Genomic DNA, 14,454 nt, shown 5'->3' with positions numbered 1-14,454 from the left:
CAACCATTGTCCTGAATCCCTTCTACAAACTGGTTGTACACAGTATGTACGTTAAATTAATTACCATTTTCTCCTCACAGGAAATGATAAAACACATGTAAGTTGTTTTCCAAGAGTCTTTTCATAACCATCTAAAGTTTATCTTATTTTGTGAGCAGCTCCTCCTTTTTCTTTGAGCCTCACAGGACGCTCTGCTTCTGCTTTGAATGATTGTACACTGAATTTTAAAATGTTACTTTTACTTTCAAAAAAAAAGTCTGACGAAAAAAATGTCAGGAAACTGATTATCGCAGAATTACCAAGTAAAGAAAACCAAAAAAATGTTTAACAACTTAAAATTGTTAGTTATTTTAAGTAAAGTCGTTCAGTCAGATTTCACAGTGTAGCTTGTTTTTGAAAGCGAAAACAACAAGTATATCTGCAGATCTCAGTCCAGAGGCTGAATAAAAGTCACTTAGATCTGCACTGAGTTTGGAGGACAAATGCTTTTTGTTATAACTCTAATTAAAACTCGTCCCCTCCATCAGACTCCACACATTTCTGATTCAGGACATGTTGCTCTTCCTGTTCTGAGGACAGTCGTATACCACCGGTTCCAAAAAGTTTGGACGCTGTGGAAAACATAAATAAAACAGAATTTATTTTCATTTTCTAATCCTGTCTGACATTTACTCAACTATATTTAATGTTTAATTCACCATCTTTTTGTAAATATTTTCTTATTCTACATGAGCTCAGAAGCACTTTTGCACTGCAGAAACACTGCATTTTGTTTTTATTTAGGTTTTACACAGCGTCTCAACATTTTCAGAATTGGAGTTGGAGTATAGTTGGTAGGTAATTAGTTAAAATTTTGCTCTAAATTTGGAGGAACAGCCAGAAAAAGTGAGCAGCTTCCTGTATAACTGCTGGATCATTTCCTGGTGCATCACACATCATTTCAAGTCTTTTTTAATAAGGAAACGGCTCTAAAACCTTCTAGAAGATGACCCGTGAAGACTTGGACTCGTTCTCCATGTGCACCTCCCTTTCAACCTTCTCGGCTGCCTCCTGGTCGTCCTCTCCAACACCGTCTTTTTTCAGGATCTTCAGTGGCCACCAGAGGGAGCCGCTCCGGCGGTCTCTGCGGACGATGGGCTCTGCCGGCCAGCAGCAGGGGGCGCCCTTATCCCCCGTCAGGAAGTAAAGGAGGGCGTTGAGCCAGGCGTTGCAGGAGGCCAGCGGCCGGGTGACCTTGTAGCAGATGGAGACAGTCTTCATGACGTTGCAGCCGCCGAGCTGCCCTCTCCGCAGGAGTAGGAAGAGCGTCCGCGTCACGTGGAAGGGCAGGAAGCAGAGCGCGAATAGCAGCGTGATGGTTACGATGGTTTTAATGGATTTCCGTCGCCGCCGTATGTAGTGCGAGTACTGCGATCCGGAGATGGAGACAGAGGTTCTCTCCCGATCTCTAACTCCTTCTGTAGTGCCGTCTCCCACCGGACCGTCCTCGCCGCCCTCTATCGAGCTAGGAGGGGACCGCAGAGTCTGAAATATCGTCCTGACCACCTGAGAGTAGCACCAGGCGATGATCATAAAGGGCACAAAGAAGCCCAGCAGGTGGAGGACGATGCCGTATGGGACATAGTCAGCAAACTCCTTATCGATGGCGTCGTCCCAGCAGTTCATGTACCCCTCCTGGTCGTCCAACTCAGATCCAGAACTGTTCCAGCCCTCCCTTGGCCCTCCAGGCTCAATGACCCCGCCGCCTCCTCTTCTGACGTATCCTGTCTGGGCAAACCTGAAGATGGGGCAGGTGAGGATGAAGACCACCACCCACACCAGTGCACAGGTCGCCTTCACCACCCGCTTACTCTCCAGAGTGATGGTCCTCATCGGGTGGCAGATCCCCAGGTACCTGAGGACAGACGACCAGGGGTGAGTTCAAATCCATCACGTTAATCTCCATCTTGTTTAAAACATTGTGCGTACACTCTGCTTTAATGATTAGAAAGGCTGCTCACAGTCATTTCAAATGTTTCCATGCGTGCAGTAATGTCACTGCAGCAAATATCATAGCACATTTAAGCAACAAAACTAAAGGCTGTGGTCATAAACTTCACAGGACAGAGGAAACTCAGAACTCAGGAAACAGAATTCAACTTTTAACTCCTGAAACAGCTCTGATGGAGCTCAGGATTTATCAGGAGGACAGCAGCTTTACTCCAAACCTAAACTGTGTGTGAGACCTTTCGATCTATGACCTTTTTATTTATGTAGCGTCATTCCATTCCTAACACTAGCTAGCTAACATTGTACTGGGTTATAGAAATCAACATATATGTTTTATTTTTTCCACTGGCTGGCAACATAGAAACCATGTGATACCAGCAGTGTTAAACAAAACAATCATTTTGGACCCAACAAACATCTTAAAATTACGGATTCACATGATACTTTTATTCTGCACCTTTCTACAAGCTCTGTAGATGTATAATTTAAAAAAGAAAAACATTGTGTCTACATAAAAATGTTTTTAATGTGACTTTTTAATGTTTTTAGATGAATGAAAAAGCTGATGGACGCAGCCTGGTGTTACACGTATCATTTGTTTGTTCTCAATCTTAACTTTCAGATGAATTACTGTTTTGTCACTAATGAGCTTCCATACCTGTTGTAGGTTTGCGTGACCGAGTGAGGAAACAGGTCAGCAACTTTGGGGTGTGTGAACCAGAACTCGTCTCACTCTCTGAAGTCGAACACATCAGCTAACTTGGCCCTTTTATTAACATTTCAAAAGCTTCTGGTTTGCTCAAAGGTCAGGAGAATCAGCTAGCTTCCTGCATTAGCTTCAGTAGTATGTGTCACTTTTATGTAAGCTAGTTAAAGTTCAAATAGCACGTTTTAAAAATTAACATTAGCAAGAAAATACACAAGCAGCAGAAACACTGAGGCGACCCCGGAGGTTCTGATTTAATCTGCAGAAAGACTTTTGGAAAGATTTGAAAATATTTAGCTGAAGAATTTGCTTTTGTGCTTTTTTTCAGTAGTAGATAGATTAAAGCATTTATTTTCATTTATCATGCCAGTCAGGTCGCAAAAGGTCAATTGACCAAAGTGAACAGATAATGGATAAATGAAGACAAAACAAAGCAGCATCTTATTGTTTTGAGACTAAAGTTTAAACACCAATTTAAAAGTCTCAAAAGTAAAAGCTGTGATTTCATCAGAATAATCAGCTGAGAGCACCTGTGTTAACTTCATCTCTGACTGGGCTGAGGGTTTCCTACCTGTGCACGGAGATGCAGGTGAGGAAGAAGATGGAGCAGTAGAGGTTGAAGTAGAAGAGGAAGCGGACGAGGCGGCACATGAAGTCCCCGAACACCCAGCGGTCCCTCAGCACGTAGCTCGCCACCAGGAAGGGCAGCGACAGTCCATACATCAGGTCGGTGGTGGCCAGGTTCACCATGTAGATCAGCGAGGTGTTCCAGCGCCGCCCGCCGCCGCTGATGCCGCTGCAGCAGCCGCCGTGGTGGCGGCAGGAGCGCAGCAGCACCACGGAGTTGAGGGTGAGGCTGAAGAGGAAGGTCAGCGAATAGCAGACGGGCAGGAAGACGTACTTGTAGGATTCATCGATGCTGCAGGACGACGGAGGAACAGTCGAGGTGCCGGAGGTATTGGGGTGGTTGCTCACCACCGCTGCTGCTGCTGCTGCCGCCAAACCGATGTCTGGGGTGATGTTGGAGGCTTGGCTCAGTCCCATGGTGAAGGCTATTTCTGGCAGAGCTGGACCGGTTCAGGTTCCTCTGGCGTCATCTTAGCTTCCAGACTCAAGTCTTCTCACTCACTGAGGTTTCCTTCATTTGTCCTTGATCCAATCTATCTATCTATCTGTCTATCTATCTATCTATCTATCTATCTATCTATCTAATCTCTGTTCAAGTCGACATGTCTCTGGCATGTAGAAGGAGTTTCTGTGACAGAGACGGGGAAGAAAAACATGTCATTAGTTCAGAAAAGCTCGTTCAGAATGTACCGCCGCTGTTCTGCTGATGAAGACTGCGTTTCGCTCAATTAGCCCCTCAATCATTAACAAAGCTTTCCGGAAACCTCTCTCAATTCACGCAGCATTTATGTACGGCGGGTTGGTGGTCTGGTTCAGGGTTCAGGGTTTAAAAGCAGTTACAGGTGTCAAGATCAACTGTTCAAACACCTGTTTGTAAGTATAAAGTGCATGGCACAGTTGTGTCACTGCCACAATCAGGAAGAAAACACGAACTATCACCTGCTGCTGAGACAAAACTGGGCAGGATGGTCAAGAGTCAGCCAAAAACCACCAAAAGGCAAGTCTACAATGAATTAAAAGCTGGAGGACAGGTGTCAGCGTCCACAGTCAAGTTGTTTTACATCAACATGAGCTGAGAAGCTGCCATGTTGGAAGAAGCTCTTGATCCAGACGCGGCACCTTAAAGCTGGACTGGACAAAGAAAAAACCTTCTGGAGGAAAACTCACATGAAGGTCACATGAAACAACAACTGAGCTGTTTGGCCACAATGAGCAGCAAAATGTTTGGAGGAGAGAAGGTGAACCGATTCTGTCAAGAGGAGCGGTTAAAGATTCAGCCAGAGGACGACCAGAAGCTTGTGGATGGAGATCAGAAGCAGCTAACTGAGGTGAAAATGGCCGAGAGACATTTAACCGATTATTAGACTCACTGAATGTTTATTTATGATCCGGCAGATTTGGTCTCATTTCCAGAAAACCTATAATAAATTCATTATTGAACCAAACTTCATGAATGTGTTTGTGTCATTCATCACAGAAACATGAGAGCTGTAGGAATCAACTGAAGACGATGTTCCTATTAGCATGCTAGCATTAGCATTCAGGTAAAAGCAGTGCTGTGCCTGAGTACAGCCTCACAGAGCTGCCTGCATGTTGGCTGTTGACTCTAAAGTCTTGTTTCATCATGAGCCTGCACAGATTTCTGTCTGATAAAGGGAAATAAAAAGACTGAAAGAAAGGAAGAAGTTTGTTTGTGCACACAGAAAGTTGATCCAGTTTACAGTGTGTTTCATATTATCCAGTTACAGAGCACAATAATAATGTGATGTTTGACTCCAGCTGTGTGCATTACATTTTAAAAGAAAATATCTTTTGGGACTTTAGTGTTTGATTCATTGTTTGGTCTTTACAAAAGTAAAGAAATGTATTTTACAGTTTGAAGTTGACATGTGTGAATGTCTTGTTGTCTGACCAGCACACAAAAAACTGAAATATATTCAGTTGAGTTTCATAGAAAATAAAGAAAAGAGACAAATGCTCACATTGAAGAAACTATGAACTAGATAACATAATGATTACCCGATTATCAAAATTGTTTCCAATTTTCTGTTGATTGAGTTTTCAGTTGTTTGATCAGACGTCACAGCTGGATTTGTGCCTTAGTGGTCGACCTAACTGGTAACATTGGAAATCGGTCCACGAAACACTTGAGCTGTAAAGACTCGACTAAATCTGAATCAAAACTGTCTGAACTAAGCGAAAATGCTGCTTTTGGCCCATCAGGTGTGAGTATTTCACATTCATAACATCAGCTTGATGTGGATCAGAGTCGAGTTTGGTCTTACCTCCAGTCGTCCTCCTCGTCCTGATCGTCCTCTCGGTGTCGTCGGTGGAGTTGTGGCTCAGAAGTGTCTGTTTCGGGGCCGAAGGGTCTCTCGAGGTTTCTCCTCTGACCTTCAGCTTCTCTGTAAATAATTGATCAGCGTTCATTCAGTCAGAACTGCAGGAATGAAACCCAATACAGGGACTGCAGATGAGGAGGAGGAGGCGCTCACAGTGCAGCTACGTGTTGTTCACATTTAATAGGACACATATGAAAATTAAAAATACACTACAAAGAGCTGAAGGCGTTAGTCTGAGATCTTTTGTGTTCAAATTTTATGTCTGCTAAATCATTCTCCACAAATATTCACCTTAAACTCTAAACTAAACCACTGACATTAATTTAGACAAAGTAATCATGGAGTCTTTACACATTTATAATACAAAAAATGAAACTAATTTTCAATGAGAAAAAAAAAATCAAAAGGTTTAACGTTCTAGAGCCTCCCGAGAGAATATCGCATTAAAACCATATAAAATACAAGTACAACTGTGTATCATGAAGCTTGAGATCACTGACTGTTAATCCTTTTGAATCACAAATAATCTTACATGCACAGATCTTTAATAATAACTGCTGCATGACATAAATCTGGTTAGTTGAGACGTAAAGCTAAATAATTCTGCTTCTCTAAAGGTAATAAGTCACTCACCTTTTCCTCCAGAGAGGCTGCTGAAGCTTTAACGTCTCACTCTCTCCTCCTCTGGTTATCTGAGGCTCAGGAACAGCAAAGTGAACACATCAGCTCCTCCTCTTCTTCCTCCGACCCCTCCGCTCAGTTCACTCCATCATCAACATCATCAACTCTGATTCAGACGGTAAATACTGCGTGAACACACAGTCAAAGAGCTGAATGACAAAGCACTGCGTGTGTGTTTGAACATGTGATAGTGTGAGTGTAAATCAAACACGGCAACACAATTGGCGGCCGAACAGCGTGCAGGTAGCAGAGGTATGAATAAATACAGAGAGGGTTAGAACATCAAATCACTCTGACATTTATTTAATATCATGACCTGCTGCAAAAAAACCCAAATATATTCCCTTCATGTGACTGTGCAACACAATTCATCCACCATTTTGTTGAAGAAATAAGAGTTTTGTTAGTTATGTTAGGAAAGCTGTTAGCTGTTAGCTGTCCTGTCCAAATCAACCTCCTGTCTGCACGTTTAACAACAAATCCTGACTACATTTTTCATCTTTCTATTGCTAGTTAAACTTGCTAACTTAGCTAGCAAGTGTTCAAACATTAGTTTTGAAGCCTAGCATGCATAAGAGGCTATCTGCCAAAAGTACACACCAATACTGCTCTACTACTCTATGTAGAGTCACAGGTCCCAAGAAACTAGCTTTAGCATTAGCTCAGCACTTTTATAAACTAAAGGGTGTTCAAATACCTGCAAATAAAACTCCTCTTTAACTGACCGTTACAACACAGTTCATCCAACTTAGGCATCAAAACCTACATTTATTTAAAATTTTTTGTAAATCAGCGTATCATCACTATGTTGGTTGTGTTAGCTGATAGCTGTTGTTACCACTACCCCATGTTATCGCTATCCCAGCATTAGCTCAGCATTTGTAAAAATGCTGTTTTAACACAACCAAGGCCTTTTAATATAAGTTAGTAAATAAGTTTTAATGGTTACATTGCAAAATAAAAACACTCTTATTATTGCATAATAGTTAATAACAAAAAAAACAATCGAATAGCACGCAGGGAGCAGAGGCATCAAATCACACTGACATTTATCATAAAGTCAAATACCTAAAAAAAAAAAAAAAAAAGGCCTTTTCGTCTGCAACAACACTTTTCAGCTTTACTTTCCTACAGGCAGAATATCCAGCTCCAGCTGATCTTCTGAAATTTCACCCTTTTTATAATATATTATGATTCAAATGTTTCTTTTCTCATTTTATTTTATTTAATTTTATTGGTGTGTGTCCTGCTGAACCGATGGTCGAACATAGTAGAGATAATAAAACCCTCTGATACAAATTCATTTTTGGCTAAGTGGGAAATGAATTTTAAATTATGGCCGAGATTTTACAATATCAGCACACACTGTGAGCTGCATCACTTTTAACCGTGCAAGATGGTCTTTGCATCAACTTGTTGTGTTGACTTGTCTGTATTTTATTTATTCTTGTGCATCTTAATGTGAAGACCTTTTAATTTCGTTGTATATTGTATGATGATAATAAACTTTCTAATCTAATATGTTCTTAATACCAACTGCTTTATACTCTGTAAGCAAGCTCAACTTGTGCTAAACATCTATGCTAGCTAACATCACGGATGTATTAAGAAAACTGCTTTTCAAGATGGCCGCATTGCTCATTTCAAGTCCTTTTCTGGACTTCTGCTGACGCTCAACACACACGAACGCGACCAATCTGTTCTTTAAAACACTTTAAACTTGCTGAAGTTCTGACTGTGACCAATGCACAGTAATCACCGCCATACAATTTTAGCAAAACTTAAAAAAACGGTGTGGGGAGGAAGGTAACAAAGTAGTTTTACTCAAATACTGTAATGAATATACTGAGAACATAAAACACAATAAAGTGGACGCAAAATAAAACTGTAGCAAGTCTTCAAAATATATTTTAGAATTAATGTTTACATTTACAAATACATTTGCAATTAATTTTATTTACATTTGCAAATACATCTCTAAATACTCAGAGTCACAATGAAATGAAAAACAATCTGCTCAGTTTGTTTTGGACCATAATAAGATCAAAATATTACTCTTACTATTCTTTAACTCTCCCTCACTGTGCTACGTCCTCCACAAACATGTTTCAAGACAAAACATGTTAAACTCTTCGTAAAATAACATTTCAGTGTGACTTTAAGTATATGAATAAAAAAGTAACAAACACATTTCCATTACAGTACATTCCCTTCCATGAATATGACATTCAGCTTCTTATCACAGGTCAATATGAAAGAATAAGGAATTAATCAGTATCAAAATATAATTTTATTTGTAAGGCACTGGAGGACGTCGCTAGTGGTGGTTTTAAAAAAGCCACATTTTAAATCATCTAAATCTCCAAAGCTAGTGTCAGAATCAAACTTCACATCCGTACAAACGTTCAGGAAGTTACAAAAACAGTGCGATGTTTAGGGGACGTCACGGAGGAGGATTAGAGCCACTGTGAAAAAAACTTTTTAAAAATAATTGAATTCTGAAAATTTAATTAAAGTCAGAATTCTGAGGAATAAAGTTAGAACTCAAAACTCTCTTTTTCTCAACGATCGCACTAATCCTCTTCCGTAAGACATAAACATCAAGTTAATAGAAGAAAAAATCAAACAAGTCAGCGATATTTCTGGTGCTTCATCACATATACTTGGCTATATATTCTGTGCATTATTCCGTTTGCATTTCTTAAGAGTAAACAATGATGTATCTCTGACGTACCTGAAGTGTTTCATCAGTTAAAGAGGGATGCCACCAAAATTCAAACAAAACTTCAAAAGTCTTTTGTTGTTTTTTCGGCATTCAACACAACAACGACACAACTTACCGACTGTACTTATAAACTTCTAAAACAGAAGGACGGTCGTGTTCCTGTAGCTAACACCAAACTATTTTTTAGAGGTTTTTTTCTGGCTGCAACTAATAATATTTTTCATCGTCAATTAATTGATTATTTTCTTGATTAATCGTTTAGTCGATAAAATGTCAGAAAATGGTTAAAAAAGTCGAACAGTGTTTCGTCCTCAGATGTTTTGTTTTGTCCGCAAAACAAAGATATTCAGTTTTTTGTCACAGACGAGGAAAGAAACCAGAAAATATTCACATTTAACAAACTGGAATCAGAGAATTTTTCTTAAAAAATTACTCAAACCAAAACATTCATTATTTAAACAGTTGGAGGTTAATTCAATTTAATTGTTGCAGCTCTGGATTTCTCTCTTTAATCTAAGGTTCAATAATACTGAATAACAACATGTTTATCTTTTATCTGCTACACATTTTGGTGGAATTCCCCTTTTGTTTGTTTTTCAGAAAAATAAAAATACCACAACAAAAACATCAATACATCAGTTATGTTGAGCTTGTCTTGCTACACATGCTGTATGAGTGTAATGTTCCCTTGTTATAATAACAAATAAGTAAGTAAACACAATAAAACTTAAATAAGATAAGTTAGAATCCCTCATTTGCATATAAATGTATAGATTTACACCAGCAGCCGCAGAAACCAGAACGTCTTCGATGTCTCTTACATTCTTGTCACTTCTGTCAGAAACATGTCGAGTTGGAGGAAATTAAAGTTAGAGTTCAACACAATATGGATTTTTCTATAAAATACAATAGTTCGAGCTCTTTTCCTCCAAATGTGAAACTGTCGGTCAAAGAGCTCGACTGGTTTAATTTCAGTTAACCTGCTGCTGTTCCTCCAACCTGAGGAAAATCACTCATCTTTACTATCAGCAGAGAAAAAACGTTTGTGTGTCCTGTTTTAAACTGTTTGAGCTCATTAAAAAAGAGCAACCACGAGGCACTGATGAAGACCTGTCCACATTGTTTTATAAAATTGTAGCTTATGAACGGTTTTTATTATTAATTCCACATCACTCCCGTTCCTGAAGTTTTCTCTCTTTGTTCATTTCTCGAGTGCATCTTAAAACCCCTGAAAACCTGATTTGAAATCCCAATTTTTGAATATTTATGACAAAATAAGCAATGATTTTAGTGAAAGCACGGCTCCAGGGTGCAACTGTCTGAAACTAAACAGTTTGATTTTTAAATAAGTTACAAAAAGGTGATGGCGATTTCTTTTTGCATTTGTTTTGATTTAATTTAAAAAAAACGTGTACAGAGCTAAAGCCCCGCCCCTTCCTGTTCCCCTCATGGAGCTTATTGATAAAACCTTTGTCTGGTAGTGATGAAGAGAGACAGATAATGTGTTAATCCTGCATGAATCACACATGATGTTTGTCATCAAACTAATGAAACATCAGACTGTGACGTCATTATAAAGACGACACAGCCGACAGCGTCGTTAGTGACGTCGTCTCCTGACTGAAACACTGCAGAGCTGCTCCTGTACATCAGCAGCTCACAGAACTGAACCAGAACCAGCTCTCCTTTCACAGAACTGCAGTTGTTAATATGAGCAGATTTATTCTGATGTTCATCTTGTTTTCGAGCTTTTCTGAGCCCAGTTGGCTCCATGTTGGTGTTGGTTCTGGTGCTGATGAGACGATGTAGTTCACCGAGCGCTTTAACACAAAACTACATGAGGTCCTAAATTATACGCTGATGCACGTTAATGAGTGCAGCTAGTGTGAAAAGTTATCTTGGAGCCTGTAAAGTTTCAAAAAATGTTCTTATCTGTTTTAATAACGTTTGACACAAACCGGTGTCAGTGTAGTTTTGTTAGATTTGATTGACAGCAGCTTTACAACAACCTGCACCTGTCGTCACATTCAGCTTCAAATGATGCTAAAAGTCTGACTGGTGTGTTGGTGCATGAGCCCACTGCTCATACTGAAACATTACTGGGAAACTGGTCTTCAGGACCTTTGAGATTTGAGATTCCCTCCCTCGACCCCGACATGGTCTTTAAAAACTAGACTGATTGTTCTGTGATATTTTGAGTGTCGTACATTCGGTCAGATGCTGATCATGCATTTATTTGGGTTTAGTGAAGATGTCAGAACCATCAACTCCTCTGCCTCTTGTCTTATCTCATCCAACCGAAGCTGATTGTAGACGTTTGGATTCAGAAACGATTCGACTGAAATCTTTGTTGATTTGAAACAGTGACTTCCTGTCAGTCCCAGGTTTCTTCTTGCACCGACTCCTTAACAAGTGTTTCCTTGGACACGTTTGTCATTTGTCGTCAATCTCAAAACAGGAATGTCAGTAGGAATCTGACCGTCGACTCGTGTCTCCCTCTTTGTTGTCCGCACTGCTGGTGATTTGTCAGTTTCCATTAATTAGCATGTCCGCTCACGTTCTGTTGAAGTCTCCTGGGCTGACGTGGACGAGCAGCCCATCCTGGTCCCAGAGTTGTGTGGTCCTGTTGTTAGGTCAGGTCCTGGACGTCCAGCAGCATGGCGTCCTGCTTCGTCCTCAGCTGGTCTCGTACCAACAGGTGGGCCACCAGCTCGGAGCTCAGAGCTGCAAGAACACCAACAAGACAGAGTCAGAGAGGAAATGATGTTTCACCACTGGTTACCTTCCTTTGTTGTCTTTGTTGGTCGCAAGTAATAAACACAAACAGCTGAAATGAAATATTTGGCTGTACTTCAGCAGAAACTGTTTCTTTAATGGCCAAAAAGTCTGAGGATGAAACATTTATGTTCTTCTTTTAGGACGACAAGTTAAAGTATTTTTTATCAACTTTCTTAACGTAAGAAATTATATTTACACACTGACTTATTTTCTGTTGACACATTGACGGACCTGGATTATCCCTCTGGGCTCCCATGGATCACTGCTCTCTTCTGCTTCAGCATTTCTTTATATCTGTTCTTCTGTGGAAGTTAAATCTTTTTACATTCTGATGGTTTTTATGTTTTTGGCCGTTCTCAAACTTCACAGCTGGATTAAACTGCAGGAGACGTTTGAGAAGTTCGTCCGGACATTTTGATGCTTCTGATTGGATTTCCTCAGAGAAATCTCAGAGACACCTTTAAGACTGCAGAGTGTGTGTGTGTGTGTGTGTGTGTGTGTGTGTGTGTGTGTGTGTGTGTGTGTACCGTGTATGTCCTGTTGAAGCGATGCTCTCAAGCTGCTGAGCTGCTGCTCTGAACACTCCTGCAGCTCCCAACGCTCCAGATGTTTCCGCTTGGAAACCCCGCTGCTGCTGGCCAGATGCTGCAACACACACACACACACACACACACACACACACACACACACACATTCTTTCTTTGTTGATAACCTTTCTTTCTTGTCTTTGTCCTTATGTCTTCTACACGTCTCGTAAAGTCATTCTTTCCGTCCTCTCACCTCCTTCTGTTCAGCCAGCAGCTTGTCTCTCAGCGTCCTCAGAGCCGTGGCCACTTCCTGTTTTAGCCCAGCGGCATGGCAACTGTTGCCACCCCTTCCCTTGGAAACCTGATGGTGATGTAAGGTCAGTGGTCAGATGACTGCACGGAAAATGATTTTGCTTGTCTTTTATGTGATAAAACTGGATGAAGGTGAATTAAAGTCTAAATGTTTGAAGACTTTCTGACCAATTCTGTCGAACACGCATGAAAATAGAAATGAACTCTGTATGTAGATACTTCATATTCAGTGATATCTGAGGACTTGTGAACTGATCCTGAAGACATTTCTCCAGACTACTTTAGAGATTAAAAATGTTCACACCATGATGATTTTCTTGAAACAAATGTAGTTGTGCACGTTCCTTAAAGAAGAGACAGAAGTGACCTTTTTGCTGCCTCCTTCCTCTTCGTCTTCACTGTCGCTGTTGTTGATGAAGCACAGCTGCAGGTTTCTGTGGTTGTGAAATCTGTTAACAGATAATAAACATCCTGAAGCTCCAGCAGGAGAGTACAGAGCGTCAGTGTTCAGTCAGTGTCACTGCAGCCCGTCATGTTTACATCATCTCGTTCTCTTGTGTTTATTCACATCAGAGCTTCATCCTCGTTTTCCTTCTTGACTTCAATGTGAAGAAGATTTTCCAAACGAAGCTTCAAAAGATTTAATATCAAACATTTTATGATTGAAAGATGAAACTCTGATCCTGAATATTTAAATCAATCAGCATGACTGTCCTCCAGCGTTAAAAGACCTCGGACAAGATTCATAAACACACGATGATCTACAGTTGAATCAGTCTGCAGACTGTGGCTCTGCGTTACCTCTGCGTCACTCGACACCTCCTGAAGTCTTCCTCCTCTTCCTCCCAGACGTCTCGCCACACTCCCCCCTGACTCTCCTCCACCCTCACCCCCGTCCCCCTCTGCAGGAAGACAGAGAGATGAACACAATATAATCTAAGCCAGATCATCCGACAACAAATTATCCGTTAAACTGGTTTATATCTCAAGGCTTCTGTAGAGAAACAAAGATGATACAAGACTGTTTTTTTCTGTATATGAAATGATGTCTTTCTTCACATTAAAGACAAAAAGTCTGAATAAAAGCACAGACAGTTCAGATCTGAGGCTGTTTACTGAAGCACAGAGGACATTTGTGTCGGGGAGTTTTCAGAGTAGAAGTTATCACTATGCCACCCAGAAATGTAGAAATATGCAGCAGAGATCCACACAGCATCTCTGTAATGTGAGGCCTGTCGAACCTCCCACTCTGCTCGCTGTAGCTCCTTCAGCAGGCCGGATTAAAAACTGTGTTTGGAGGATTTACAGTCACGACAGACACGTTCATATCTCTACAGGAATGTTATCGGACTGAGACAGAAACAATAACAGGCGGGACAAACAGAAGAGATAAGTCAGAACTGAAGGATGAAGACTGAAAATCTGTGCAGTAGAGGCCAAATATGTCCAAACACACTCGATCCTACATTTCCCATAATGCAACTGCATAGCATCCAACTGAAGTCATTAAACTCGTAAAGTATGAGTGGTGGTCTGCCTGTTTTTCTTCTGGAGGATTTTTTCTTTGTCTTTCTGTTTTCAGCAGGAACGAGCAGTGAACACAACACGAACGTATCATCACATTTAAAATGTCGACTCACGCTGAGTCGTGTTTGTGTCACCTGATGAATCACAGTCACATTTTCTCTCCAGCTGCTCCCGACTGAAATATCTGTAATATCACCGAGTTCACCAGCTCGTCTCTAACTGCGTCTGTCTGCTGCTCAG

At 40.7% G+C, this 14,454-nt stretch overlaps 2 protein-coding genes across 2 annotated transcripts; both read right to left on the bottom strand.

The window, feature by feature from the left end:
• Window positions 1-25: 25 nt before the first annotated feature.
• On the bottom strand, window positions 26-5,688 carry LOC311269112 (P2Y purinoceptor 3). Its single transcript, XM_084373114.1, has 3 exons — window positions 5,608-5,688; window positions 3,267-3,950; window positions 26-1,894 (listed from the first exon to the last, which is right to left on the bottom strand). The coding sequence occupies exons 2-3, from the start codon at window positions 3,737-3,739 to the stop codon at window positions 979-981; spliced, it is 1,389 nt and encodes a 462-aa protein (XP_084229240.1). The 5' UTR covers window positions 3,740-3,950; window positions 5,608-5,688; the 3' UTR covers window positions 26-978.
• A 2,547-nt stretch (window positions 5,689-8,235) lies between these two features.
• On the bottom strand, window positions 8,236-14,014 carry LOC311269010 (uncharacterized protein; the record flags this gene model as incomplete). Its single annotated transcript, XM_084372992.1, has 6 exons — window positions 8,236-11,794; window positions 12,376-12,493; window positions 12,629-12,736; window positions 13,055-13,136; window positions 13,489-13,589; window positions 13,994-14,014. 6 exons carry the CDS (start codon window positions 14,012-14,014, stop codon window positions 11,700-11,702), a joined length of 525 nt encoding a protein of 174 aa, XP_084229118.1. The 3' UTR covers window positions 8,236-11,699.
• Between the last annotated feature and the right edge of the window lie 440 nt (window positions 14,015-14,454).

The sequence above is a fragment of the Pagrus pagrus genome, assembly GCF_965226575.1.
Source record: "Pagrus pagrus genome assembly, chromosome: 14".
Taxonomy (NCBI): domain Eukaryota; kingdom Metazoa; phylum Chordata; class Actinopteri; order Spariformes; family Sparidae; genus Pagrus; species Pagrus pagrus.
The sequence above is the reverse complement of the archived record's forward strand: the minus strand, read 5'-3'. Positions and strand labels throughout refer to the sequence as shown.

Excerpts from the sequence above, each read along its gene's own strand:
- LOC311269112 (XM_084373114.1), bottom strand. The coding sequence starts at position 3,739 with ATGGGACTGAGCCAAGCCTCCAACATCACCCCAGACATCGGTTTGGCG. Across the intron at positions 1,895-3,266 it reads ACCTGCATCTCCGTGCACAG|GTACCTGGGGATCTGCCACC; the intron begins GTAGGAAACCCT and ends GTCTGTCCTCAG.